This window comes from Carcharodon carcharias, chromosome 1 (genome assembly GCF_017639515.1).
Source record: "Carcharodon carcharias isolate sCarCar2 chromosome 1, sCarCar2.pri, whole genome shotgun sequence".
NCBI classification, from domain to species: domain Eukaryota; kingdom Metazoa; phylum Chordata; class Chondrichthyes; order Lamniformes; family Lamnidae; genus Carcharodon; species Carcharodon carcharias.
This window is the reverse complement of record NC_054467.1, coordinates 72,515,640-72,542,955: the sequence shown is the minus strand read 5'-3', so window position 1 is coordinate 72,542,955 and position 27,316 is coordinate 72,515,640. Positions and strand designations below refer to the sequence as shown.

At 44.2% G+C, this 27,316-nt stretch overlaps 1 protein-coding gene across 1 annotated transcript in view; it reads left to right on the top strand.

The window, feature by feature from the left end:
- The window catches only part of dchs2 (dachsous cadherin-related 2), a 161,793-nt gene that overhangs the window by 53,092 nt on the left and 81,385 nt on the right, over positions 1–27,316 (top strand). Inside the window, exon 5 of the mRNA XM_041178823.1 lies at positions 19,609–20,610. Within this exon, the coding sequence (XP_041034757.1) occupies positions 19,609–20,610 (1,002 nt within the window). The remainder of the gene's footprint in view (positions 1–19,608; positions 20,611–27,316) is intronic.

Genomic DNA, 27,316 nt, shown 5'->3' with positions numbered 1-27,316 from the left:
GGCTATTCTGGATTTGGTTGCGTGTAATGGGATGGGATTAATTAATGACCTCATAGTAAAGGATCCTCTAGGGAAGAGTGATCATAGCATGATAGAATTTTAAGTTCAGTTTGAGAGCGAGAAACTTGAGTCCGACGCTAGTTAAACAAAGGTAACTACATAGGCATGAGGGCAGATTTGGCCATAGTGGACTGGGCAGGAAGACTACAAGGTAGGACAGTTGATGAACAGTGGCAGATATTTAAGGAGATACTCAGTTCCTCCCAAGTAAAATATATTCCAAAGAGGAAGAAAGATGGTAAGAGGGGGAAAATGCATCCATGGCTAAGCAAGGAAGTTAAAGATAACATAAAGGCAAAGGTCAGTGGCCGGCTGGAAGATTGAGAAACTTTTAAAGATCAGATGAGGAAGCACAGGATGAGACTGGGGAGTTAATAGTAGGGAACTCAGAAATGGCAGAGACGCTTAATCAATATTTTGCTTCAGCTTTCACGGTGGAGGACACTAGTAACAGGAAGTGCAGAGGACATAGAGAAGGAGGAACTTAGAACAATCACCATCACTAGAGAAAAAGTACTGAGCAAACTATTGGGACTAAAGGGTGACAACTCCCCAGGACCAGATGGTCTACATTCCAGGGTCTTGAGGGAAGTGGTACCGGAGGTAGTGGATACATTGGCTATAATATTCCAAATTCCCTGGATTCTGGAAAGTTTTCAGTGGATTGGAAAAAAGCTAATATAATGCTCTTATTCAAAAAGTGGGGGAGGCAGAAAATAAGAAACTATAGACCAGTTAGTTTAACGTCAGTCATTGGGAAATTGTTGGAATCCATTATTAAGAAAGTAGCAATGGGGCATTTGGAAAGTCAAAATGCAATCCATCAGAGTCAGCATGGTTTTATGAAGAGTAAATCCTGTTTCACTAATTTGTTAGAGTTCTTTGAAGATGTGACAAGCAAAGTGGATAATGGGGATCCTGTAGATGATGTACATCTGGACTTACAGAAGGCCTTTAATAAGGTGCCCTACAAAAGATTAACACACAAGATAAGATCACACGGAGTTAGGGGTAATATATTAGCTTGGATAGAGGATTGGTTAACCAACAGAAAGTAGAGAGTCGGGATAAATGGGTCTTTTTCTGGATGGCAAGCTGTAAGTAGTGGAGTGCCACAGGGTTCGGTCCTTGGGCCCCAACTGTTTACAGTTTATATTAATGACTTTGATTCAGGGATAGAAGGTACCAAAGCTAAGCTTGCAGATGACACCAAAATAGGTGGGAAAGTAAGTTGCAATGAAAAAATAAGAAATTTACAAATGGATATTAACAGGTTAGGTGAATGGGCCAAAATTTGGCAGATGGAGTTTAACGTGGATAAGTGTGAGGTTATTCATTTTGTTCAGAAGAATAAAACGGTGACTTATTATTTAAATGGAGAGAAACCTCAGAATGCTTCAATGTAAAGGGATCTGGGTGTCCTCGTGCATGAAAGCTAGTATGCAGGTACAGCAGGTAATAAGGAAGGCAAATGAAATTTTAGCATTTATTGCTAAAGGAATAGAGTATAAAAATAGGCAAGTGTTGTTTCAACTGTACAAGGCATTGGAGAGACCACACCTGGAGTACTGTGCACAGTTTTGGTCCCCTTGAGGAAGGATTTAGTTGCATTGCAGGCGGTTCAGAGGAGGTTCACTAGATTGATTCCAGAGATGCGGGGCTTGTCTTATGAGGAGAGATTGAACAGTTTAGGCCTATACTCGCTAGAGTTTAGAAGGATGAGAGGAGATCTAATTGAGATATATAAGATGCTAAAGGGATAGCCAAAGTAGACGTGGAGTGGATGTTTCCCCTTGTGGGGCATTCTAGAACAAGAGGCCATAGATTTAGGCTAAGGGGTGGTAGATTTAAATCAGAGATGAGGAGGAATTACTTTTCTCAAAGGGTCATGAATCTGGAATTTACTACCTCAGAGTGCAGTGGATGACGGAACGCTGAATAAATTTACGGAGGAGATAGACAGATTTTTAATTAGTAACGGGTTGAAAGGCTATGGGGAGAGGGCAGGAAATTGGAGTTGAGGCCGAAATCAGATCAGCCATGATTGTATTAATTGGTGGGGCAGGCTCGAGGGGCTGAATTGCCTACTCCTGCCCCTAGTTCTCATGTTTTTATGCTAGTCACTTCCTTCTCTGTGATCCAATGATCTTCAGGAATTCTGGGTAAATCCCATTGGCTTCTGCTGCTTTGCTGGACTTGGTTGCCGTCAGGGCACTTTCCACTTGTTCTTGTATGTAAGGCGTTGAGAAGTCAGTCTGCTCTTGGCAGTCTTGAGAGACTGCATCAGGGCTATTTTTACCATCTGCTTATCTTCCCTGCTGGCCAGTATCTCTGTGTTTAGTAGGAGCTGTGAAGCAATGGCATCAGCATTGATTCTGGGCCACTGGTGTGGTTGCTCAGTAGTGCCTAGGCAGCATAGGAACTTTCATGCCTTTAGGCATGAGTGTGTGAAGGCTGACTGTGAGGGACGGGTGTGTGATGTCTATAAAATGTGGGTGAATGTTATTGAGGACAGAAAACAGAGTAAGAATGAGTGAGCTACAGCCTATAACTAGGATGGCCACTGATGGATCTCCAGATTACTAGATGTCCTTCCATCAAATCCTATGCTGTCTCTCTCCTAGGATGCAGCCCCTTTAAAATCAGGAGGTTGACTCTTTACTCCGCCCCCTGTGGCATAAATGGGGGTGGGACCTCTGCTGGGGTCAGCCTTTGGGGCAGAGTGAAGCTTTTCTCAGGCTCGAAGGGGGTTGGCGGTGGTGGTGGACTAAGGCTGGAATGGGGCCGAGACCGGGGTCAGGGAACCAGGGCCCAGACGGGTCCAAGCCGAGGTTTCATCAGTCGCGGTAGGAATTACTCATACCAATCTCATTGTTTATGGAGGAGGTCACACACTCCAATGAAGATGAACAGTTGTGGTTCTTAGAGGTGTTTTCAAAATAAAAATACTGAACGTGAAGAAATCTGGTACCGTGCTTGGGCATTGATGAATTTACAATCTAGATTAGGCTTATGCAACCTATTCGCGTTGGGGGGGACATTTCAAAATTTTTGTCGCTGAAGGGGCCGATGAGCAAATATCAGAAAGATAAAATTTGGCACAACATTAAACATGAATTTCAAAAAAAAAGCTGAGGTATGAGAAGAAACAACTTGCTGAGCAAAAAACAAAACAATGGATGGAATCGTCCCAGATTCATACTAAGTGTGGTAGCAGGCGGGTGAAACGACCTTTTACCCACCGATTGCAATAGCTTTTCACACCATATCATCCTGAACCCGCCGCATTAATTATGTATTCCTGGGAAACGTGCCGTTTCCATGGCGGGTGGGCTCTCATTCACCTGCCATGCCACCACCTCGCCGCTTCATCATGCCAGACGCCATATTTAAAGTGCAGGCACACGCGTACCTTTCAGTGCTTCCAGCCCATTACTGGTGCACAGAAGGCATGGCCTTGAAAGGCAAGAATAAAACAGCCCCCAGGTTCAATGACGTGTCACTTGAGTGCCTTTTGGACGCAGTAGAGGCCTGTGGTGATGTCCTGTACCCCCGCTCTGGCCGCAGGATAGGCAGCAACACCATTAATCCAGCTTGGGAGGCGGTGGTCAGTGCCAACGCCCTGCAAAAGAGGATAGCCACCCAATGCCACCAGACGATAAATGATGATCTCCAGGGTAAGTGACTCTTTTCATCACTCTCAATTCACACATTCACAAGCCCGTCACACATCCACAGGGCCCTCGCTCACTGCCAGTTCAAGGGACATCACCATCCACTCTCTCACACACACCTTCATTGTTCTCATCTTGTCCATGGGACCACTCACCATCCACACATGCCAGGTATACTTATCATCTGGCCTGGCAGGCATCCTGCTGACATTCATCTCTATTCATGCAGGCCTAGCTGGCACACGAGAGAGGTTGCAGACCGGTGGAGGAGTTCCTGAAATCAAGGACCTCATGGACTTTGAAAACAGAGCCATCCAGCTGGCCAGAGAGGATCTGGACCGTCCCTGTACTGACAGTGAGGTCGGCGGTGCTCTACCAGGTGAGGATCCAGCAGTGCAACACCCATCAAACAACCATGCTGTGAGTGATGTGTCCTGTTTCACAGTCCACTGTCATCAACTAATTAGCTCTCCTTGCTTTCACAGGCACATCTGGGAAACTGCCAAGGGAGTCCATGACCCACGGCTACTAATCAAGTTCTGAGGGAAGCTCAGAGGAGGAATCCGCTGAAACCCTCACTGAAGACCTGTCACAGTGGTCACCCACACCCTCCACCATCGCAGAAGCACACGTTGGTGGGACCTAGCTTTAGAATAGCCTCGGGATCACAAACTGGTGAGCACATCGCACTTTCTGATCCACAGCAGGCAGCGGAAGGGACTGTGCAGGTCCCTGGCACTTGGAGAACGGCTGGAGGCCAGAAAATTGCTGAGTCTGTGTCATATGACAAACCACTGGACTTAGTCATGTCTCAGTTGCTGGAGCTGCCAAGGCAGGCTCGGGATCATCAGGAAGGGATCCACTGCACTCCTCAGATTGCAAGACACAATGGAGGAAGTCATCTGCCTTCAGGCTGAGGTGATAGAGCCAGCATGCCAATTCACCAAGGATGGCGGCCGCCATGGAGACCTTGGTCCAGGATGTCGCTCTTCCACTGCTGTGCGAGCTGAACTCCATCGCTGACGCCATAGTTGGCCTCCAACTGTATGTGTGCAAGAGGGGTCTGAGGCAGCCGATCTCACTTCAGCTACCCCTCCTCCTCAAGGAGTCAGCCAGAGGCCCTTGGGCACCCATAGGGAAGAGGATCAGCAGGTGTGCCCGCCGGGGCCATCCATCCAGGTGAAGCTGGGAGTGTCCAGCCCATCCGACTCCCTTCAGCAGCTCCAGTTCCACAGCTCGAGTAGAGTAACACTGCCATACAGCAGGACCCGGAAAACAGGCCGGGGCCCTCCAGGTCACATTCCTCCAGAGGATGCCTGTCAAGATCGTTACCAACATTGTGAAGCAGTTAGCAGGCTGCCTGCACTTCTGCTGTGGATGTTCACGGAGCACCAAGATGTAGCAGCAGGGTTATGAAGGTTAAGAAGATTTAGTTGCATAGACTGGGCATGGGAGTTAATCACTTGTACATAATGTTCCCTGTTGTCAATAAACTCCCAAGAATGCCTTCCTGCCTTAGGCCCCTTGTTCTGATGAGCAGTGTTTGTGTCACTCAGATGTTAAACCTTTCTGCACAAGATAAAGGCAGGTATCTCAGTCTGGGGCCTCTTCCCTGTGCTTTGTGCAGCCTTCAGACCAAAATAATGGTCCGGCCTCACACTCTCTGGGCATATTATTGATGCCTGCACCTCGATGGTGCTTGTCATTGCTGCCAGAATGTCGTTCGAGGCATGACAGAGTTCCGTCATTCTTTGTGTGCTCTCAGCACCTTTAAGGTGGGCCTGGCTCCCATCTCTTCAGCATCTGTGATCAGTGATGTTGTGCTCCTGAACAGATCGGGTGCTGAAGACTGACAAAAGATCAGGTGCATTTAATGCTACGCGGCTGCGTCTCTATGATATGACCCTGATCACAGAGTGCAAGCAAGCTGCCCTCAGCCAGAGAGGAGTCAGACATTCACAGAGACTATATGAAGATCTATGGATTGTCATCACTGCATGTTGTCATCATCCTCCTGGAATCTCACAACTACTCGGGCCTCTGCTACGTCTCCATGAGCCTGAGCACTGAGGTTATGTGCGTTGCCATCGGGCACACAGGAGCCAAATGTTCATAGATACAAGGCGAGGATATTAGGACTGTGTTCACTGCATCTCGTCATCATCCTCTAGAAATCCAGCAGCTCTGAGGGCCTCCTGAGTGCCTGCCTCATCTGGCCAGTGCGAGGGCCTCATCGCCGTCATCGTTGCCTTTGAGTACCTCCTCACCCTCATCATTGTTGACGTCCTCCTCATGGAGGAGACCTTCAGCTCCTGCATCTCCTCCTCAGCCAGCTCCTCCCTCTTGCAGAGCCAGGTAGTGAAGGGCACAGCAGGTGACAGCGATGCATGACACCCTCTACGGACTATATTGCAAGGCTCCACCAGACTGGTCCAGACATCGGAACATCATTTTCAGCATCTCGATTGTTTGCTCCACCAAAATGCGAGTCCCAGCATGAGCCTCGTTACACCTTCGCTTTGCTGCAGTCTGAGGCCACCGCACGGGTGTCATCAGCCACGTCCTCTGCAGGTAGCCCTTGTCCCCGAGGAGCCATCTCTGCAGCCTCTGTGGACCTTGGAAGATGTCAGGGATCTGTAACTGACTGAGAATGCAGGAGTCATGCACACACCCTGAAAACTGTGTGCAGACCTGCAGGATGCATTTGTGGTGATCATACGCCAGCTGAACATTCGGCGAATGGAATCTCTTGTGGTTGACATAGCATGTTGCGATGGAGATCTGAGTGCCACGTGAGGGCAGTCGATGGCACCCTGCACCTGCGAGAAACCTGAGATCTGGGCAAATCCAATTGCTCTTGCATTTTGGCTGTCCTGGTCCCAGGCGAATTGCACAAAGTTTTATGCCCTTGTGAAAATGGCATCTGTGACCTCATGGACGCGTTTTTGGGTGGAGGGTTATAGTATCCCACAGAGGTCACCTGTGAACCCCTGAAAGGATCCACTGACATTGAAAATTGAGTGCTGCTGTCACTTTCACAGCCACTGACAGTGGATGCTCTCCAGGTCCCCGTGGCGTGAAATCCTGTAGTAGCTAGCTGGCAGACCAGTTCCCTTGACATGCATGGTCTTCGGCGACACTGGTTGTCAGACATCTGCAGGAATGAAAAGCGGCATCTATAGACCCTGGGTCTGGCTGGGCGGCGACCAGCAACGGCTCGATGTGGCTCTTTGGCGGTGTATGTGGGAGTCCCGGCCCCCCTTCTACACGGTGCTGCTCCTCCAACTGTGCAGCCAGGTGACTCAGTCACTCTCTTCTCCATTGTCTTCGCTCTCTGTATGCCACGAGGCATACAGCTAGTCCATCAAGCTGCTTGATCCTAATGTTGTACTCCTCCAGGATGAAAGAGGGAGACACGTGGGTTAGCATGGGTGTACTAAGAACCTCTCTTGGGTAAGTCTGAAGGCCCCTTACATCCTGGAGAGTGCTGTCCACCACTCGGATGGCCAGAGATTAGTGTGCTGCATGGCTGTCTGTGAAACCCCACCTTCCTCCGCCCTACTCCACCTGACCGAATGGTGGCAGCTTTACCTATTGGACTGCATGCTGTGTTCTCGGCGCAGGCATTCTCCTAACCAATGCTGCAAGGCTGCACTGTTGGCTTGAACCATATGGGAGACTGGTCCAAACCGGGATGATGACATTGCAAGGAGCTGTGAGCGCCTCCATCAGTGACTGCTCTATGGCCAGCTTTAGCAAGGAGATTGTACAATGTGCCCAGTCGTCCAACTGTCCTGCAGTCCACTAAAACACTCATTACTTAGCAGTCTGTGCCCGAGGGGTGAAAAGCTCTGGAGCACTTGGTGACTTTGATGCCTCTGCATTGATTGAGTGGGCAGAGAAGCTTTAGGCCCGACTCCAATCATTTCAATGTGTCTATGGCTGAACTGTCTCAGCTGCAGAGGAATGGTCATTTTATATAAAGTGTCCCTAATGCGTGGCCGTGATCCAGCAGAGGAGGTCAATTCTGGCAGGCTGGCCTTATAATAGTATGCTGATGTATTAACAATGAGGTTCCCGACATCTGATGGCAGGAAATGTGGCCTGCCATTGACTGGCTGAGTGGACGATCGCAAACTGGTTCACAACGTCGTGAAACCGATTTTTGGCCTCTTCACCATATTGTCCACTCACACCCAGCGGCAGCGGGCACAGACAATCCTGCCTAATATCAAAGCAATGAATCGATGAAATGAATAATAAATAAAAATGAGTATTAGAGTGTGATAGGATGAGTGTGTGTGTGTCTAGCTAACTCCCAGTTTCAGGGCTCTCACTCACCTGCACCCGTTGTGAGAGTGCACTTTGGTGTGTGAGGTGAGGATCAATGAGAACCCTGAGACTGGGAGTGAGCAAACCTTACGCACACTCTCCCCTCTTAAACACTCTCTTCCCCCCCTCACTTTCCCTCTCTCCCCCTCAGACTCCCTCTCTCTCTTTTCCCCTCTTGTTCTCTCTCTCTTTCTCTCTCTCCCTCCCCCTCACACACACTCTACACTGTCTTTCCCCCACACACACTCACTCTCTCCTCCTCACTCACTCTTACTCTGTCTCTCCCCCTCACACCTCTCTCCCCCTCACACACACTCTCTCTTCTCAAACACTCTCCCTTTCTCTCTTCCCCTCAGGCTCTCTATCTTCCCCCCTCAGTCTCCATTAACTTACTCAGATGCCAACAAATCCTACTCTGGCCCCCTCGGGCCCTGCTTAGGCTCGTCTGGGCCCGGCTCCCTCACTCAGCCCTCGCCTTCTGGGCCCTGGAACTCACCTTAAAAAGTACCTTCCCACTGTTTGCTGCTCGTCCAATCACAGGCTGGTTTCTCTCTGCATTTGCTGCTGATAGGCTCACTAGTGAGCTGGACAAGCCTGATCTAGATCATGACCTAAATGACAGACCCAAGCCTAATGTATCCATGTATGCTGACATTCAATTTTAAGTGGGGAAGTAAGCTGTGAGGAGGACACAAAGAGACCATGAAATGATTTAGACAGGTTAACCCAGTGGGCAGGAATATAGCAGATGGAATATAATGTGGATAAATGTGAAGTTAGCCATTTTGACTGTGAAAAAAGAAAATCAGATTTCTTTTTAAGTGATGAAAGGTTGGGAAAAGTTAGTATTCAGAGGTATTTGGGTTTCCTTTTATATGAATCACAGAAAGTTAAGATGCAGGTACAGCAAGCAATTAGGAAAACAACTGATATGTTGGCCTTTATTATAAAGGAAATGGAGTATAAGAGTAAAGGTATCTTCCTGCAATTGCTGGGACCACACCTTGGAGAACTGTGTGCAGTTTTGATCTCCTTACCTCAGGAAGGATGTTCATGCTGTAAGAGGGAGTCTCATATAGGTTCACCAGACACTGGACAGACCAAAGGATCACAAAACACATGTCCGCAAGCATGACCCAGACCTCCTGTTGCTTGCTATTTCAACACACTATCCGGCTCTCATGCCCACATGTCCGTCCTTGGCCTGCTGCAATGTTCTAGTGAAGCCCAGCACAAACTGAAGGAACAGCACCTCATCTTCCGATTAGGCACTATAGAGTCTTCTGGGCTTAACATTGAATTCAACAACTTCAGACCATGAACTCTCCCCTCTATCCTCACTCCTTTTTTCAATTTTCATTTTATTTTAAAATTTTTTATTTTTTATCCACTTATTTTATTTATTTCATTTTTATTTATTCATTGTTTTATTACCTTTATCTTATTTTCGAACTTTTTTGCCCACCACCGTCCCCTCCCCCACCGCACCCCCACAAGGGCCATCTGTCACTTGTTCATGTTGTTCTTTCCAGAGTGCTTACCCTTGTCTTGCTATTATCACATCCTACTTTTTTTACCTTAATGCCACAATCGGCACCTCCTTTAGCCCTTACCACTACCATTAACACCCTCTTTGTCATTTTGTTCATAACATCTTTGTCAAGCTCTCTTTTGCCCCCACCTATCGCTGGCCTTTTATCCAGCTTCACCTGCTCCACCCCCCTTAAACAGTATAAATTTCATCACATTTTTACTTCTCTTTAGTCCTGAAGAAGAGTTATACACACTCAAAACGATAACTTGTTTTTCTCTCCACAGATGCTGTTAGACCTGCTGAGTTTTTCCAGCATTTCCTGTTTTTGTTTCAGATTTCCAGCAGTATTTTGCTTTTATCTTTGAGAATCTAGAGCTAGGTTCACAGTGTCAGAATAAGGAGACAGCTACTTAGGAGAAATTTCTTCACTCACTGTAACAAACTTTTGGAATTCTCTGCTGTAGGGAGTTCTAGGTGCTCAGTTGTTTAGTCTATTCAAGTCAGAGATTGTTAGATTTCTGGATACTAAGGGAATCAAGGAATAGTGAGGCTAGTGTGGGAAGGTATAGCTGTGGTTGAAGATCAGCCATGATCTTATTGAATGGCAGCGTATGCTTGAGGGATCGAATGGCCTACTGCTACTCCTGTTTCTAATGTTCTTTGTAACTTTCCTTAGTTGGCCAGGAGTTATGGGAGTGCTCCTCTGGGTTTCCTAAAAGAAGCCTGGGCCTCTCTTGCCTTAGGCTGTAAATGACCCCTGAGCAACCAGTGGGTAGCAGTGTTATAGCTTACAGTGCAAGAGTCTGCCAAGGTTGAAAAAAGAGAGCAGGTATGAATCAAGAATTAGAGATAAAATGGCACTGTACTTGATATTCTTTTTAAAGCCTTAAAATTGTAAGTTGATGAAAAGACAGGGAGTCGAAAAGTCCTGCAGTTTTGAGATCCTGTGTAAAAGAAGCAGGAAGTTGCAGGGCTACAGGGAAAATAAAGGGGAGTCAGACGAGCTGAGTGTAAGCCAGAAGCGCATAAGAGGCTGAATGCCCTCCTCCTGTGCTGTAATAATTCTATGATTCTGTATGTACGTGGAAGAAAAACAAAGGAAAAAAAACTTGGTTCAGAGCCAAGAAACCAATCATGAAGTTCAGAAGAATAATTTCTAAGATTCAGAAAGAAGGAAAGTTTTTGAAAAAGTTGTGAGCTATGTGAATACACAAAAGGTATCCAAGGACTTATCATTTTGCTCCATTTAGTTAAAAGAGAAATCATGGATTAATGGAAAAAGAAATTGGATGTCCAATTTAGTGTTTTTAAGTAATAGGCTCAATATTTTGAGTATGTCACACTGCTGAGAAGCCTTACCTGTTACTAGTGCCTATAAAAGAAAGACCTAGGCCTGTTGTTTTCTAATGTGCGCTAGCAGCAGGCAAGGTTTCTTTTACTTACACAATTTTATATTTTAGCTTTGTTTTTAATATATTTACAACAAAGTTTAGTGCTAAAATACTGAGAAACACAACATAATTTACATAAGTTTGTTATTTCATCTTTAGCTGTATTAGAAATCATCAGCTGTTTTGTGGGAAATTATTATTTTTGATATTTTAGGTAAAATTAGCCACATCAAGTGGGTATAAGGAAGGTGAACAGAGTGAGGGTATGCACATGTCCTGTTAGTTATAAAGATGCTGGACGATAGAGCATCACTCAGTAATTAATTGGGAAACAACGCAGCAAAGACTCATCTAAGCAACACCAGCAATTCTTTTTCTAATTTTGAATGGGACTAAGTGCATTGTGCTTTATTATTTAATGTAGATAGCATAACTAGATGATTTGTCATTTTCAGTTCTCTGCATGCATTTTAGATGTGACATTGCTCCAGTAACATTGTGTTACCATTGTCCTTTCATGATTGTGAAAATGCATGAACACTTTTCTCATGAATGGGAAAAACAATGAAATCACTGACACTCGTCTATTCTGTGGGCATTATTGTTAAGTTTTAAGGATCAATTGTCTATTTGGTATATTTGGCAATAGAATTAAGTTCACTGTGTTTCATTTCTCCTACATGACAGCTGACATTTTGATTTACAATTCTTATCCAGCATTTAAACCAACTGAATTCATTGTTGTTTGTGGTTAGTCTGATAATATATTGTTTTATAACAGGTCCAATATACCATGTAATGCACCATGGTTGAGCTATGGCATATAATTCTGTTACAGTGCAGTTATTTCACTTGGCCTGACCTTTGAAGGCTACAACATCTAAAGAGTCAATTGCAAAATTGAATAAAGGCTCTTTAGATGGCACCTTCTAAACCCATGACCTTTACCAGTTAGAAGGAACTGGGCAGCAGACGCATGGGAACTCCACCTCTAGCTAGTTCTCCTCTTAGCCACACACCAGCCTGACTTGGAAATATATCACTGTTCTTTCACTGCCGCTGGGTCAAAATCCTGGAACTCCCTTCCTAACAGCACTGTGGATGTATTTATACCACATGGACTCCAACTGTTCAAGAATGTAGCTCACCACCACCTGAAAACACACAACACTGAAATTCATACATGACATTGCTCAGCTATATGGTAGGCAGAACATCTTTTTGGACTGACAGCAGCATCCTGTTAGTGGAAAGTACCGCTTGCGTAGCCACTAGATAGTAGCATTGTGAAATGGCTCGCTTAATTTGTTCAAATTTTTGTGATACTTGGTCTTTCTAGGGGTATTTGAGGTGGACTAGATGTCATGTAAGAAATTCAGTGTCAGTGCAACGCCAAGCGTGTAGGCCATACATCTCAAAACTTGGCTGATTGAATCAAACAGCGTGTCCCTTTGGTTGTTCACTGAGGGCGGAATACAAACCATACTCAACCAGTTTGCACTTGCAAAACCCAAAACAAAACATCTACTGTTATTCTGCAATTTGCAGCACTTGCTGAGCAATCCTGAATGCATTAATAACTACACAAACAACCAATTTAAAATAATCACTGCAAGACCAGCAGGGGAGGCAAGAGCTCTGCAGGGATAAAAGGAGTGGCGAGAGAGTCACTGCACGACTAATCGACTAATGGAAGAGGCAGGAGCTCTACATAGTTAAAAGGGAGCAACAAGAGAGTGAGAGAGTCACCTCAAGACCAGCGGGAGAGACAAGAGCACAGTGGGGATAAAAGGAGCAGTGAGAGAGCCACCGTGAAGCTGCAGGAGAAGCGGGAACTCAGCAGGGAAAAAAGAGCAGCGCAAGAGTCGCTGAAAGACTAGCAAGAGAGGTGAGTACACTGTGGGGATAAAGGAAGCGGTGAGAGAGGCACTATGAGACCGGCGAGAAAGGTGAGAGCACAACAGGGATAAAAGAAGCGGTGAGAGAGTCACTGAGACCAGTGGGAGGTTTCCAAAAACAATCAAAATATGTCATCACAGGAAACCAGCTAAGTGATGGGTTGGTGAGTATTTTTCTCTTTTCTTTTGAAACTTGGGTAATTGTTTCAAATTACAAGCTGGAAACTTAAGAATTTAAATCGGGTTACGATAATGGTAATTGAATTTATTAATTTATTAATGGTAGTAAGGTTTATTTGGCAGCAGTAAAATTTATTAGTAGGTGTAAGGTTCATTAACAGTAGAAAAGTTTATTATCTAATAGTAATGGCAGAGCTGCTCTCATCTGTAGATGCTATCCTATGCTATGTGGGAAGTCCAGGATATTTCCTGTGCCCTGGATAAGCATTTGTGCAGAAAGTGTCATCAGTTGCAACAGCTTGAGCTTCAGGTTTCGGAGAGTGAGCAGCAGCTGCCATCACTATGGTGCATCTGTGAGGTTGAGAACTTCATTGATAGTACGTTTATAGATGTGATTACCCTGCAGCTTAAGAGTAGGCAGGGAGAGAGGGAATGGGTGACCACAAGACAGTCAAGATGAAATACGCAGGAAGTGCAGAAGTCCTGAGTGCATTCCACTCTCCAACCAGTGTACAGTTCTGAACGCTGATGAGAGTGATGGTTCATCTGTAGAATGCAACCAGAGCTAAGTCTATGGCATCACAGGTGGCTCAGCTGTACAGGGGGAGCAAAGAAGACTGGAAGAACAATAGTGATAGGAGATTCAATAGTTAGGGAAATCGGTGCTCCTGCGGCCGCAGATGTGAATCCAGGATGGTGTGTTGCCTCTTTTTTGCCGGGGTCAAGTATGTCACTAAATGGCTGCAGAGCAATCCTGAGGGGGGAGGGTGAACAGCCAGCAGTTGTCCAAATTGGTACAATCAACACAGGCAGAAAAATAGATGTGATCCTGCAGTCAAAATTTATGGCGTTAAGTAGGAAATTAGCAAGCAGAACCTCAGAAGTAATAATCTCCAGATTAATCCCAGTACCATGGACAAGTGAATATAGAAATAGATGGAAAAGCAGTTGAATGCGTGGCTGGAAAGATGGTGCAGGAGGGAAAGCTTTAGATTCCTAGCTCTGGGGTGAGATATGACCTGTAGAAGCCTAAACAGAGCCAGGACTGAGTTCCTTGCAGGACATTTTGCTGGTGTTATTGGGAGGATTTAAACTAACTTGGCAGGGGTATGGGAACCAGGAGGTAATATCAGAGAAGAATACCAAGGTGCGCAGAATACTGGGAGAGATAGAAACCATTAGAGTAGGAAATAATAAGTTATCAGGTGGATTCAGAGTAAGGGAGAAAGTGATAAAGTTTAAATCAGGGTTTATGGCCATGTATATGAATGCACGGAATGTGGTAAATAAAACTGGTGAGTTACAGGCGCTGATTGCAATGTGGAAATATGATGTTGTGGCTATAACAGAGACCTAGTCAAAGAAGGAGAGAACTGGATATTAAGTATTCCTGGATACAAGATTTTCAGGAAAGCTAGGAAAGGAAGGAAAGGGAAAGGGTTGGAGGCACCGATTAAGAACATTGCAATGCTGGAGAGAGGGATGTTCTAGAGGAATCAAGGACTGAATCTATTTGGCTAGAGCTAAGGAACAAAAAAGGTGCCATTACCATTGTTTGGCGTAGTCTATAGGCTGCCAACTGTGGGAAAGATGTAGAGGAACAAATTTCATGGGAATTAGAGAGGTGCAAGAATTATAGAGTGGCTACAATGGTGTATTTTAATTAACCGAATATAGACTGGGTTAGTAGTAGTATAAAGGGCAGAGAGGGGCATGAGTTCCTAGAGTGTGTTTAGGAAAATTTTCTACAGTCGTATGTTTCCAGTCCAACAAGAAAGGTGGCACTGTTAGACCTAGTTCTCGGGAATGAGGTGGGCCAATTGGAGGAGAATATTTAGGGGACAGCGATCATTATAGCATTTGGAAAAGGAAAAGGAACAATCCAGAGTAAGAATAATTAACTCGGGGAAAACCAACTTCAGTGGGGTAAGAATGGATCTGGGCTAGGTAAATTGGAATCAGACACCAGCAGGAAAAACAGTAACTGACAATGGGCTACCTTTAAAGAAGAGATAGTTTGAACATAGTCAAGATATGTTCCCATGGAAGGGAAAAGCTAGGGCAAACAAATTCAGAACTCCCTGGATGATGAAAGAGATAAAGATTAAGACGAAGAAGAAAATGTGTGCCTATGATAGATGACAGGTAGATAATACAACTGAAAACCAGGCTAAATATAGATGGTTCAGAGGGAAAGTGAAAAAGCAAATAAGAGAAGCTAAGAGAGTATGAAAAGAGACTGGCAGCTAACATAAAAAGGAATCCCAAAGCCTTTAATAGGTATATAATTAGTAAAAGAGTGGCAAAAGGAGGAGTGGGGCTGAATAGTGACCAGAAAGGGGATTTACACATGGAGTCAACGGGCATGGCTGAGGTATTAAATAAATACTTTCTGTCTTTACCAAGGAAGAAGATGTTTGCCAGACCATGGTGAAAGAGGAGGTAATTCAGACACTGGAAGGGTTTAAAATTAATAAGGAGGAGGTATTGGATTTAAAGTTGATGGCACCAGGATCAGATGAGATGCATCCAAGGACACTTGAGGGAAGTGAGAGTGGAAATTGTGGAGGCACTAGCCATAATTTTCCAGTCTTTCTTAGACTCAGGGGTGGTGCCAGAGGACTGGAGGAATGAAAATGTTACACCCTTGTTCAAAAAACAGTGTAAAGATAAGAGCAGCAACTACAGGCCTGTAAGTTTACCTTGGTGGTGGGAAACGGTCAAGAAATAGTAATTCGGGAGAGAGTTAATAGTCACGTGGGCAAAAGCGAGTTAATTAAGGAAACTCAACATGGATTTCTTAAGGGCAAATAGTGTTTAATTAACTTTCCGGAGTTTTTTGAAGAGGTGACAGAGGGTTGATGAGGGTAATGCTGCTGATGTGTACATGGACTTTCAAAAGGCATTTGATATAGTTCCGCACAACAGACTTGTGAGCAAAGTTATAGCTTCTGGAATAAAAGGGACAGTAGCAACATGGATACTAAATTAGCTGAGTAACGGGAAACAGAGAGTAGTGGTTATTGGATATTTTTTGGACTGGAGGGAGATTTGTAGTTGAGTTCCCAAGGGTCAGTGTTGGGACATTTGCTTTTCCTGATATGTATTGATGACCTAACCTTGGTATACAAGGCAGAACTTCAAAGTTTGCAGATGATCCAAAACTTAGAAGTGCTGTGAACTAAGGAGGATAGTGTAGAACTTCAAAAGGACATAAACAAGTTGATGAAATGGGCAGCTAAGTGGCAGATGAAATTCAATGCAGGGAAGTGTGAAGTGATTAATTTTGGTAGGAAGAATACAGAGAGACAATACAAAATAAAGGGTACAGTTCAAAAGTGGGTGCAGGAGCAGAGAATCCTGGTTTTATATGTGCATAAGTCATTGAGGTGGCAGGACAGGTTCAGAGAGCAGTCAGTAAAACATACAGTATCCTAGGCTTTATTAATAGGGGCATAGAGTATAAAAGTAAGGAGGTTATGTTAAACTTGTATAAAACACTGGTTCCGCCTCAACTTGCATCTAGTTCTGGGTACCATACTTTAGGAAAGATGTGAAGGCATTAGAGAGAGTTCAGAAAAGATTCATGAGAATGGTCCCAGAGATGATAAACTTCAGTTACATAGATAGATTGGAGAAATTGGGACTGTTTTCCTTGGAGAAGAGACGGTTGAGAGGAGATTTGATAGAGGTATTCAAAATCATCGGGGGGAGTCTGCAGAATAGATAGGGAAAAGATGTTCCCACTGGTAGAAGGATTGAGAACAAGATAGCACACATTTAAGGTAATTGGCAAACGAAGCAATGGAGACACAAGGGGAAATTTTTTCATGCAGTGAATGGTTAAGATCTGGAATGTGCTGCCTGAAAGTAGGGGGAACAAGTTCAATCATGGAAATTGGATTATTATCTGAAAAGGAAGAATGTGCAGGGTTACAGGGAGAAGGCATGGGAATGGCATTAGGTGCATTGCTCATTCAGAGAGCTGATACAGAAACCACAGGTGGAATGGCCTCCTTCTGTACTGTAACAATCCTGTGATTCCGTGGCCATCAGTTGAGTTCGTAACATGGCTCATTTATGCTTGCTAGAAGCAGCACACATTCATATGCAGAGACCCATTCTCTGCAAACGAAAGGACAAAGTTCAAGCTTTGTGCCTTTTTTGAATTACCCTGGAGCTTGGGGAGCCTATCGTTCCATGTTGCTTTCTCCATGACAATGTCTTGGCCAATCAGAGCCGACTTGCCAACCAACTAGCTTCCTTTTCTCCCATAGTATAAATTAATGTGATCATTTGAAATTTGTTATTTATGTATTTATCCTGGTGAGTGCAAGATGAAAAACTTCAGCAAAGTACTCATTTAAAACCTCACCTATGTCTTTCGGCCCCTCACACAGATTGCCACCTTGGTCCCTAATGGGCCCTACGCTTTCCTTGCTTATTCTCTTGCCCCCAATATACTTATAAAACACTTTGGATTTTCCTTTATTTTACCCACCTGTGTTTCTTCATACCCGTTCTTCGCTCTCCTAATTTCTTTTTTAAGTAACCCCCTACACTTTCTATATACCTCTAGGGCTTCCGCTGTTTTGAGCCCTTGGTAGCTACCATAAGCTTCCATCTTTTTCCTTATCCAATCCTGTACATTCCTTGACTTCCAAGGTTCGTTGGTCCCACCCTTCACCTATACAGGAACATGTTGGCCCTGCACTGTCACTATTTCCTTTTTGAATGACTCCCACTGCTCTGATGTAGATTCTCCTACAAGTAGCTTTCCCAGTCCACTTTGGCCAGATCCTGTCTTATCATATTAAAATCAGCCTTCCCCCAATTCAGAACCTTTATTTCAGGTCCATCTTTGTCCTTTTCCATAATTATCTTAAACCTTATTGAGTTTTGGTCACTATCACTGAAATACTCCCTCCCGACACTTCTCCACTTGCCTAGCTTCGTTCCCTAAAATTAGGTCCAGCACTGTCCCCCCCTCTTGCAGGACTTTCTGTGTGCTGGCTTCAAAAGCTCTCCAGGATATATTTTAAGAATCCCACCCCCTCTAAGCTTTTCAGACTTTGTCTATCCCAGTTAATGTTGGGGAAGTTGAAATCCCCTACTATTATTACCCTATTATTTTTACACTTCTCTGAGATTTTCCTACATATCGGTCCTTCTTTCTCTCCCTGACTGTTTAGGGGTCTATAGTACACTCCCAGCAATGTGATTTCTCCCTCTTTGTTTTTAATTTCTATCCATATGGCCTCATTTGAGGAACCTTCTAAGATATCATCCCTCCTTATTGCAGTAATTGACTCATTGACCAATATTGCGACCCCTCCTCCTCTTTCACCACCCCTCCCCTCTGAGTCTCGCCTGAAGATTCTGTACCCCAGAATATTGAGTTGCCAGTCCTGACCCTCCCTTGACCATGTCTCTGTGATAGCAGTGATATATCCCCATGTGTTAATTAGGCCAGAGACTGTACTAACTTGAGTGGAAAAGTCTAGTCCTAATGTATTGAGCTGTGGGCACATTAGACGCAACTTTGACCCTTCCTGGTCCAAAATCCTAACAACTAAACTTTTCAGTAAGAGTTGCTACAAAGCTTTTTGATCTACAGGGGAGTCAAGTTTATGAGGGGCAGGCAGGAGAGCGGAGTTGAAGTCATGATCCAATCAACCATGACATTATTGAATGGCGGAGGAGGCTTGAGGGGCCAAATGGCCTATTCCTGCTTCTATTTCTTACGTTCTTATAGTAATCAAAAGATATAATACTAGAAGTGAAACCTGGCAGGGTGATTCCGCTACCTACTGGTTTATTCCACTGGTTGTCTTGCCAAATGCTGTGAATGTGATCATTGTCATTTTGGGCTGCACTGGCTTGTGCCATTCCTAAATTTCGATGTCCAGCTAACTTCCACAAACCTGGGATTAAATCTGTGATCTTTGGGATGTACTACATCAAGCTGTGCCTTTATCCAGTGAGCCATCAAAGCAGCCTATTTTCACTGTGTAGCACTGCATTGAGACTAACAAAGATCTCAATGCAGATGTAATTAGCTGTGATTTACTTGATGCTGAACTTTTTTTGCTGCAGTAAATTATCGTCTTTGATGGGAGGTATGAGTGAATAGATACCCAAGGGATCCAATATGCAATTCCCTGAAAATGAGAGTAGCCAAAGCCATAACAAGGGCTCATAGTATTTTGTGTTCTATAAATAGGGGCATAGAGTAATGAGCAAAGAGATATAAGTGCTGTTTAGAGTTTTGGATATCTAGTTATAGAAAGCACTTCAAAACCATTGCGAGATTGCAGCATTGATTTGCCAGAGCTGGAAAAATATAGTAATCAATAATGCTTTGAGATACTGGGACCTATTTCCACTGAAGTAAAGATGGCAAGAGGTTTTTAAAATGTGAAAAGAGCTGGCATGAACATGGGCTGTATGGCCTCCTTCAGTGCTACAAACTTCCATGGTTCTATGGATTTGCCATTATACTTAATCTAAAATATTTGAACTTTTTTTTTGCCTTTCAGATTCTCTGCAGTTAAAATACAGAATTTCCTCTGGGGATCCCTATGGCTATTTTTCTATTGAATCTAAATCTGGTCTCATCAGAAGCAATAAGCAGTTAGATCATGAAGCCGAACCTTTTGTGCTGCTTACTGTTGAGTCTCAAACCAGCAGCTCTGTTATGTACAGCAGTACTCAGGCCAACATAACAATTATTGATGTCAATGATAATGCACCAACATTCCACCAAGAATCTGAAATTATTACCATTGCAAAGAACACTTTACCAGGAACTGTTATCTACATTGCCCATGCTGAAGACAAAGACAGTGGATCAAATGGAATAGTTGTGTACAGTTTACAAAATGACTATGAACAAATTTTTACGATTGATTACATCCATGGAACACTTTGCCTGAATAGGACCCTTTCCTCAATGAAACAGCAGTACAGTATAAATGTTCTAGCATGTGACCAAGGACCCCAACCATTGAGTGCTGTGTTCATGTTATTTTTGAATGTTGACCATTTGGATGGTGATTTGACTTTTGAAACACTTGTTTACCAAGTTGATGTCAGTGAAGCTGCACCATCAAACATGCGAATTTTGCAAGTTCGTGCTCACAGACAAGATCAGCAAGCAGCCTCAGGCTTAGTTTACTCACTTCAGCAAAATTTGGATTCATTAACATTTGGCATCCATGCTGCCAGTGGCTGGATTTACATTCAGAGAGCTCTGGACTATGAATCCAAGCGTAGTTACAACTTTAAAGTGTTTGCCATAAATCCAAAGGATCAGTTAAAACGAAGTGCTGCTGCCACTATAACTGTTAATGTTGCCGATGAAAATGATAGTCCTCCTAAGTTTGCACAAAAATTTTATTTTTTCACAATTGAAGAAAACTCCATTCCTCAGGGCCTGATTGGAAAAGTACAAGCAACAGATAGAGATTCAGGAAAAAATTCTCAGTTATCATATATGCTGTTATCTGATGGAAAATTCTTCAGAATTAATTCAAAGACAGGTAAAAAGAAAGTAAGGAATTTGTAACAAAAGGAATACAGTGATAGCAAGGGAAAATACCTGCATCCCAATGGAAAGCACATACAATTAAATGTGAGAACAAAAAACAAATTACAGAAAGAATAATAATAGTAAATTACAGAAGGAAAAGTTTTTTGTTTCATATTAAATTATTTTAAAAGGCAATTGTTTAGTTGCTTAGAAAAGAGGAAAAAGTATTTGAAGAGTAAGCAGAAAAATCAAATTAGAAAGGTGGCTCCCATGGAGAAAAATGCTAGAACAGACTTGATGGGCCAAATGGCCTGGCTTTGTGCAGTAGCATTCTATTATTTTGTGCTAATAGAAAGCTTTGATAACATTTCACATTGGCAATTAATAACAAAGATAAAGAATTAGGATGTACAGAGTAAAACATGGAATTAATATGTAATTGGATTAAACACAGGGCAGAATATTGCTATCAGCGTGTGGGGATGGGCCTGACACGCCGACGCGTAAAAAGACGCGCAATCACATCGGGCATGCATCCTGACATCATCACGCATCATTTCAATATTTCACTCGGTGGGCAGGTGCCAGAAGCGGCTGCGCACCTGCCGATCTGTCAATGGCCTATTAAGGCCATTAAAAAAGCAATTAAAGTAGTTAACCACGCTGCCTGTCCAACCTTAAGATCACATGGTGGGACATGTTTAAATAATTTTGAACTTCCTTTATTCGAAAGTTTTATTCTGAATTTAATCTCCCTGAGGCAGCTCTGTATTACGCTGGGCGGGCCTTAATTGGCCCACCCATGTAAAATGGTGGCGCTCAGCCGATCGCCCACTCCCGCCCAGCCTGCCTGACATAGGTAGGATTCAGCCCACGGAAAACTAATTAGAACCATAAGTAGGAACTCTTCAGGCTGGAATGGAGTCCCGAACAGAGTACTCCAGCGGTTAGACTTGGAATATGTTTTACAGTTTAAAAACTAACTTGGATGATGATATAATAAATAAATTCCAAATTTCCAGATTCTTATAGAAGTAGTGCTGTTGACTGTCTCATGAACTCTTAAATTCAAGTACCTTGGAAAAGGATAATGTGAGGCTTAAGAAGCCTCACCGTAGTATAGGCGAGAAATATAGAGGAGAAAGTTATTAGCACTTACACCTGTATAGATTTTATGGTTGCATGAAATTATGCATGAACGTTGAAGTGTACACAGACATTGTTTTGGTAATGGCTTTCAGCTGACTTTAATAAGATGGTACGGGACTTGTGTGAGTTCACGTACATAGTAAACCTACAGATGATCACATATTCATGGTGGGCAGGAGGAATATTTGGCAGTATTGTTCATGCAATTGGTCAATGTAGCAATCAAGAGGTGGCCTTCCCCCTTTGGCAAGAAATTCTCTTGCAGGTAGCCTTAGACTAATCAGCTGCATCCTCTTCATGCTACTCACTTGTCTGACCTCCCTGCTGCCCTTGGGTGCCTTTCTCTGCTTTCCAGAAGAGGCCTCTGTAATGTAAAGTAGTGCAGCTTTCACCAAATAACCACAATCCCTGAGACCAATCTGAACAACTGGAATTATAGATTATAAAGAGTACAGCTGGGAATTGAAAAGGTTAGGGAGGCAAAGACAGGGTACAAGAAAATATTAGCAGGCAGCATTAAATTGAACCCTAAAACTCTCATAAAGTTATAAGGTGAAAAATTAGTTTGGCCTGATTTCAGGCGTGAGCCGAATCTCTTGAAGGTGGGCAACACATAAATTTGGTGCTCCCACTTTAGTGCCATGATTGTAGTATAGGGCTGAGCAAGCATCACACTGCTGATTTCCTCTTTGCACTACTGGCTGCCTCTGCACTCAGCAGGGGGCAAAGAGCCTTGAGCTGAGAGCATGTGGTACAGACAGCAATCTATTCTTATATGTAGCTTGTTCCTCTTAAAGGGAAAACTGCAGTGAATAATACTACTGCAACTTAAACCATGGAAAATGGAATACCAGGACATAGATAATGTCCAGAGTGCACATGCTTTGGAGGAGGTAGGCAGGTAGAGAGACAGCATAATTCCACTGGGAATCTCCACTGGAGGCTCTGTCGGATCAACTTCAGAAGGGAGTGGGAGCAGGTGGCCAGGGAGATCAGTTCCCAGCATCTGGACCCAAGAACCTCGTAGCAGGGCCACAGGAAGTCTAATGACCTCACTTGGATGGGTTAAGGCCAGTGAATGCATGTTCACATGACATTTCCTATCCACCAGTCTCTCATGCTGCTCAATGCATCACACCCCATCACTTACCCAGCAACACTCCCTGGCACTGAGGATTACTCTGGAGTAACATCCAGACACTCCTCCAACTCAGCCACACACATTTACAAATCCTGAAAATCCTGTTTCTTGTTGCCTTCACATTCCTTCAGCTCTTCAACTATGCCAGTCACATTACCCAAACCCAGTGCTACACAATTCCTGATGTTCTGCCTTCTCTTGCAGGACCAGGTGGAACACAATAGAAAGGAGCAGAGCAGAACTGGCAGAGGCATCCAGCATTGCTCAGAAGATTTGAGGATGACGGTATGGTTCTACCTTATGCTCCTTCTCCACTTCCAGCCCACCATCATCCTGTTATCTGGCATGATGAGCAAGCTGCTGATGGTGTGATCATGGACCCCTTGCTTCACACTCAGAAGCATGATTGTTCACTGATGAATGCACAGCGTTCTGTACCATTCACAACTCCTCAGATACAGAAACAGCCTGTGTCCATATACAGCAAGACGTGGGCAACATTGAGGCTTGGACTGATAGGTAGCAAGTAACGGTCACACCACACAAATGGCAGGCAATGACTATCTCCAACAAGAGAGAATCTAACCATTTCCTCTAGACACTCAACGGCATTACCATCGCTGAATCTCCCACCATCAAAATCCTGGAATTTATCATTGACCAGAAACTGAACTGGACTAGCCATATAAATACTTTGGCTACAAGAGTAGGCTACAGACTGGGAAATCTGACACAAGTAACTCACCTGCTGACTCCCTAAAGCCTGTCCACCATCTACAAGGCACAAGTCAGGAGTGTGATAGAGTATCCTCCGCTTGCCTGGATGAGTGCAGTGCCAACAACACTCAAAGCTCAACACCATCCAGGGCAAAACAACTCGTTTTATTGGTGCCCCATCCACCAACTTAAACATTCACTCCATCCACCACCGATGCTCAGTGGTACGGTGTGTACCACCTACAAGTTGCACTGCGGTGACTCACCAAGAATCCTTCAACGACACCTTCCAAACCCGCAATTTCTACCACCGAGAAGAAGAAGGGCAGCAGATGCATGAGAATACCACCACCTGCAAGTTCCCCTCCAAGCCACGTTCCATCCTGACTTGGAACTATATCACTGTTCCCTTACTGTCATGGGATAAAAACCTTGGAACTCCCTTCCCAGAAGCATTGTGGCTATACCAACACCAGGTGCAATGCAGCAGTTCAAGAAGGTGGCTCATTACTACTTTCTCAAGGACAATTAGGGATGGGCAAGAAATGCTGGGTTGCCAGTTGCGCCCATATCCCATCAAAGAAAAAAAAACAAATGATCTGCTGAGATGACTTGGATGAGAAACTCAATAGAGCACCTTACTGGAGAGCGCGCTGGATAGCATGCTGAGGTGCTGCGGTGCATTGACTGGCCTGACAGAGAGCATGCCATCTGTCCAGGAGCACGGAGGACTTGGCAGAGGGCGTCACAGAGTTTTCCCTCTCTGCAGCCTCGGCTGTATCTCCCTATTGTGTTGCAGAACTAAAGGCATTGGCACAACTTTTTAAAAAATTCAGTCATGGGATGTGGGCATCGCTGGCAAGGCCAGCATTTATTGTCCATCCCTAATTGCTCTTGAGAAGGTGGTGGTGAGCTGCCTTCTTGAACTGCTGCAGTCCATTTGGTGCAGGTACACCCACAGTGCTGTTAAAGAGGGAGTTCCAGGATTTTGACCAAGCAACAGTAAAGAAATGATGATATATTCCCAAGTAAGGATGGTGTGTGGCTTGGTAGGGAACTTCAAGGTAGTGGTGTTCCCATCCATCTGCTGCCCTTGTCCTTCTAGATGGTAGCCGTTGTGGGTTTGGAAGGTGCTGTTAAAGGAGCCTTGGTGAGTTCCTGCAGTGTATCTTGTAGATGGTACACACTGCTGACCCTGTGCGTCAGTGGTGGAAGGAGTGAATGTTTGTGGATGGGGTGCCAATCAAGTGGGCTGCTTTGTCCTGGACAGTGTCGAGCTTCTTGAGTGTTATTGGAGCTGCACTCATCCAGGCAAATGGAGAGTATTCCATCAAACTGCTGGCTTGTGCCATGTAGATGTTGGACAGGCTTTGGGGAGTCAGGAGGTGAGTTACTCGCCGCAGGATTCCTAGCCTTGTAGCCACAGTATTTAAATGGCTAATCTAGTTCAGTTTCTGGTCGATGTTGATAGTGGGGGATTCAGCAATGTTAAAGCCATTGACTGTCAAGGGGCAATGGTTAGATTCTGTCTTGTTGGAGATGGTCATTGCCTGGCACTTGTGTGGTGTGCATGGCACTTGCCACTTGTCAGCCCAAGTCTGGATATTGACCGGGTCTTGCATTTGGACATGAACTCCTTCAGCATTTGAGGAGTTGTGAATGGTGCGGAACATTGTGCAATCATCAGCGAACATCCCCATTTCTGACATTATGATGGAAGGTCATTGATGAAGCAGCTGAAGATGGTTGGGACTCAGACACTACCTGAGGAACTCCTGCAGTGATGTCCTGGAACTGAGATGATTGACCTCCAACAACCACAATCATCGTTTGTGCTAGGTATGACTTCAACTAGTGGAGAGTTTTCCTAATATCCCCATTGATTCCAGTTTTACTAGGGCTCCTTGATGCCACACTTGGCCAAATGCTTGCCTCTCTCCTCACCTCTGGAGTTCAGCTCTTTGTCCATGTTTGAACCAAGGCTGTAATGAGGTCAGGAGCCAAGTGACCCTGGCAGAAACCAAACTGAGCGTCAGTGAAAGGATATTGCTAAGCAAGTGCAGCTTGATAGCACTGTTGATGACTCTTTCCATCACTTTACTGATGATGGAGGGTAGACAGATGGGATGGTAATTAGCCAGGTTGGATTTGTCCTGCTTTTTGTGTACAAGACATACCTGGGCCACTTTCCACATCGCTGGATAGATGCCAGTGTTGTAGCTGTACTGGAACAGCTTGGCAAGGGGTGTGGCAAGCTCTGGAGCACAAGTGTTCAGTACTATTGTCAGAATATTGTTAGGGCCCCCAGCCTTTGCTGTACCCAGTGCTGTCAGCTGTTTCTTGATACCACGTGGAGTGAATTGAATTGGCCAAAGACTGGCATCTATGATGCTGGGGACCTCCTGGAAGAGGTCGAGATGGATCACCCCGTTGGTACTTTTGCCTGAAGATTGTTGCAAATGCTTCAGCCTTATCTTTTGCTGCTCCTAAATATGTTGAAACCTTTGTGAGGATAGGTCACTTACTCCTATGCCACACCTGTGAGGCTGTTGTGACACTCTTTGGCAAATCCAGAAATCAGAACAAGTCTAAAACACTCCACTTTGCAAGAAGAGTTCTTCATCATTACCTAACTGGCAAGTTGGGTGCCTGGTGCTTTAACTAACTTTAGTGCAAAGCCCATCTTGCAGCCTAGCACTTGCTCTTTGTTGAGTAACAAGCGAATTTGATGCCTCCACCTGCGTGATCCAGATTAGGTATTCTGGCATCACATCAGCCGTAAAGCTTTGTGACATCAGGATATAACATCTTCTGATGCATGCAAAAGCCCTTCCAAAGAGGGTGCACCAAATATAATGTGTCCCAGTAAAAGGCTTCCTTAGTGCTGCTCAAGCTGGCATTATGGAGATTAAATTCTTGCTCATAAAGTGTAAGATTAACGAGAGCCTTTTAAGGATTCAAAGGGAAATCTTAATGTAGAGGCAAAAAGCATGACTCAAGTGTTAGATGAGTATTTTGGTATTTTGGATCTCTACTCACAAAGAGGGAAGTTATGAGCAGCTTAGTGATGGAGAATATGTGCTAAAATGATATATAATTTCTGAAAGTTTGTAAGTCACCTGGTCTGGATGGAATGCAAGTCACCTGATCTGGATGGAATGCATCCGAGGTTGCTGAAAAAAGCAAAGATAAAAATAGAGAAACTGGTCACAATTTTTTACTCCTTATTAGTTAGAGTAGTGCCAGAAAATTAAAGGGTTGTTAATCTATACCGATATTTAAGAAAAAGAGGGATAAACCAGATAACTACAAACTAGTCAACATAACATCAGTGGTAGGAAGTTATTGGAAACCATCATCAGGAACAAAGTAAGCTTTCGTTTAGAAAGGCATAGGTTACTGAAGGAAAACTAGCATGAATTATTGTATCTGACTAACTTGATTGAATTATTTGATGAGGTAACAGGGAAAGTTAATCAAGGTACAGAATAGATGCATAAAAGGACTTTTGGAAGGCATTCAACATTATCCCATGTAGAAGACATGATAAGAAGAGCGAAGCCCCAGGAATTACGGGGAAACTGGCTGAATGGATATGGAATTGGCTCAGTGACAGGAAACAGAGGGTGGCAATGGATGGATGTTTTTCAGTCTGGGAGTTGGTTTATGGTGGTGTTCCCCCAAGGGTCAATTTAGGATCCATTCCTCT